The sequence below is a fragment of the Penaeus monodon genome, chromosome 11 (assembly GCF_015228065.2).
Source record: "Penaeus monodon isolate SGIC_2016 chromosome 11, NSTDA_Pmon_1, whole genome shotgun sequence".
Lineage (NCBI taxonomy): Eukaryota > Metazoa > Arthropoda > Malacostraca > Decapoda > Penaeidae > Penaeus > Penaeus monodon.
In genome coordinates this window covers 47,731,871-47,734,998 of record NC_051396.1, presented here as the reverse complement: position 1 = coordinate 47,734,998, position 3,128 = coordinate 47,731,871, and the positions used below count along the sequence as shown (strand labels likewise).

The window sequence follows — 3,128 nt, the reverse complement described above, 5'->3', positions numbered from 1 at the left end:
TTTTGCCCTTAAAAATTTTTCCCCCCCCCATTTCTCCACTTAATATGATTAGAGATACAAAGGGTTACGGAGGCAAGTAAAGATGTCTTGAGTCTACTGATCTGTCCCACCCTATGTTTGGTATTTTGTCTATCGAGCAAACGTTTGATATTAAGTCAGACATTGGAGAATTAACCGACCTGCTGCGAGGGAGAGAGAGAAGAAGAGAAGAGAAGAAAAAGAAAGAGAAAAAAGAAAGAGAAAAAAAGAGAAGAGAGAAAGGAAAGAAGAGAAAGGGGAAGGAGAGAAAGAGAGAAAAAGAGAAAGAGAGAGAATCCACCCCCAGTCCCGCGCGCCCGCAAACGGCAACCAACCGAACAGGAGGATATCAAGCCATTTCTATGCTCCTTCACCGCTACCCCGTCAGACTGGCAAATTGTTCCCCAATATGCTAAGCGCGTCCTTCCTCGCACCATACCATGTGGTGGTCGTATATATATATTTTTTTACGCTGATTTAATTGCTCCGGACTCATAGAAATGCTACCTGGCATTAAAATCTATATTAGGACACACACCGTAACCACCGAGTGTTTCGTTTTGAAATCCGGGGGAAAATGGGGGCGACTCGGGACTGAGGCAAAGGTGGGGGTGGGGTCACTCTCCCTCCCGACCCACCCGACCCTGCCTCTGGCGCGCTCCTGCCTGCCTCACGCCCCTGCCCCTGCCTCTGCTCTTGCCTTGCTCCCTTCTCCCGCAGCGCTGCTCTCTCTCTCTCCCTCCTTCTCCTGCCCTCCTCTCTTGCCGCTTGTCTCTTCCCTCACCTCACGTCCTGCCTCCTCCTCCCCTCCATCTCTCCCTGTTCTCTCTCATCCCTCTCCTCACCCTATCTCCATCTCCTAAACCCTTGCTAAAAAAAATCTCTCTCTATTTCCTTCCATCTCCTTCTCTTTCTCTTTCTCTCCTCACATTCCCCTCATGCCTTTTGCTCTCTCTCCACGCACCTACACCCCCCCCACTCTCTCCCCTCGCCTCATGCCCTTGTCTCGATGTCGATTATGCATCTGTGTCTCTCTTCGGTCCACCTCCCCGCGCCTGTGTTCGCATCTTCACTGTAAAAGCCTAGAAATTGTTTATGTTTTGGTCCTCTCTCTCTCTCCCCCCCCCTCTCTCCCCTCCCCCTTCTCTCTCTTCTCTCCTCTCTCTTTCCTCTCCCTCTCTCTCTCTCGCCTCCTCCCTTTTCTCTCTCTCTTTCTTCTTCTGCCTTTCTTCTCTCTCTCCTCTCTCTTCTCCTCTCTCTCTCTCTCTCTCTCCTCTCTCTCTCTCCCCTCTCTCTTCCTCTTTCCTCTTTTCTCTTTTCCCTTTTTTCTTTTCCTTTTCCCCTCTTCCCCCCTCTCTCTCCTCTCTCCCCGCTCTTCCCCTCTCTCTCTCTCTCTCTCTCTCTCTCTCTCCCCCTTCTCTCTCTCTCCTTTTTCCCTTTTTTTCCCCTCTCTCTCTCCCCTCTCTGCCCTCTCTTTTCTCTCCCCTTCCCCCTCTCTCTCTCTCTCCCTCTCTCTCATATTTTACTCTATCGTTTTTTTTTTTATTTCTTATTCCTACCCCCCCCCTGGGGTTGTGTAAAAACGTATTTTTTTTTCTTCTCTTTTTGTTTTTTCCCCTTTTGCCCCAGTTTCACGCAGTTAATCTCCCTTTGTTCTTTAGCTCCTTCTTTTCCATTCTTTTTCCTCCATTCATCAGTTCTTTTTCTTCTCCCCATTGTTCCTTTTTCATCAAGTGCGGATTTAGGTCACTAAGTAGCCAGAGGGGAAAAGGGAAAAAGGGGCCCGGGCAAAAATTTTCTCTCTCCCTCTCTTCTCCTCTCTCTCGTCTCTCTCCTCCTCCTCTCTCTCTCTCTCTCTCTCTCTCTCTCTCTCCTCTCTCCCCTCTCTCTCCTCTTTCCTTTTTTTTTCTCTTCCCTTTCCCATCTCTTTTTTTTTTTTCTCCCTTTTTCTTTTCCCCTCTCTCTCTATCTATCTTTCTCTCCTCTCTCTCTCTCTCTCTATCTTCCCTCCCCTCCTCTCTCTCTCTCTTCTCCCCTTTTTTCTCCTCTCCTCTCTTCTCCTCTCCTTTTCTCCCCTCTCTTTCCCCCTCTCTCCCCTTTTTTATCTCTTTCTTTTTTCTCCCTTTCTCTCTCTCTTCATCTATTATCTTTCTCTCTCTCCTCCTCCCCCCTCTCTCCTCTCCTCTCTCTCTCTCTCTCTCCTCTCTCTCTCTCTCTCTCTCTCCTTCCTCCCCTCTCTCTCTCCCCCTTCTCTCTCTCCTCCCCTCTCTCCCTCCTTCACTTGCTGTTTTCATTTATTATCTCCTTTTCTCCGTGGTGTTCTAAACTCACTCTTCCTCTTCGTCCCCCCAAAACTTCACGGTGTGGGTACTGAACCAGGCATTCCCGGAAGCCCCCAGCCTTAATGGTAGGGCCCCCTCTCAGATGAGGAGGGGGGGGGGCTGTAGACCTCTTCAATTTTTAGGCTTTCCTGAGTCTTTGATACTTGGGCAGTTTTGTTTGATTCTTTTGATTGTTTAGGGGGGGCTTTTTTAATTTTTATTTTTTTTTTTATTTATTTTTTTTTTTTTTTTTTTTAAAATTCTTTTTTAATAATATATTTTTTTTTTTTAAATTTTTTTTTTTTTTTTTTTTTATTTTTTATTTTTTTTCTTTTATTAAACTTTTTTTAAAGAATTTTTCTTATTTCTTTTTTTCTTTCCTTTCTTTTTTTATTTTTTTTTCGTTTTTTCTCTTTATTCTTTTTTCCCTTCCTCTTCTTTTTTTTTTCCTCCCCTCTTTTTTTCTTTTTCCTTTCCTTCCCCTCTCTCCTCTCCCCTTTTTTCTCTCTCTCCTCTCTTCCCCCTCTTCCTTCTCTCTCTCCTCTTCCTCTCTCTCTCTTCCTCTCTCTTTCTCTCTTCTTTCTTTTCCTCTCCTCTCTCTCTCCCTCTCTCCTCTCTCTCCTTTTCTCTCTCTATTTCCCTCCCTCTCTTTTTCCCTCCTCCTCTCTCTCTCTCTTTCTCTCCTCTTCTTTTTTTTCCCTCTCTCTCTCTCTCTCTCCTCCTCCTGCCTCTTCTCTCTCCCCTCTCTTCTCTCTCTCTCTCTCTGATCCCCCTCTCTCACTCTCTTTT

The 3,128-nt window shown here is 46.0% G+C and overlaps 1 protein-coding gene across 1 annotated transcript in view; it reads left to right on the top strand.

Annotated features, from left to right (window-relative positions):
- Positions 1 to 80, top strand: part of LOC119578610 (protein dachsous-like) — a 20,967-nt gene extending 20,887 nt beyond the window's left edge. The window contains exon 3 of the mRNA XM_037926174.1: positions 53 to 80. Coding sequence (XP_037782102.1) covers positions 53 to 80 — 28 coding nt within the window. The remainder of the gene's footprint in view (positions 1 to 52) is intronic.
- The last annotated feature ends 3,048 nt before the right edge of the window (positions 81 to 3,128 follow it).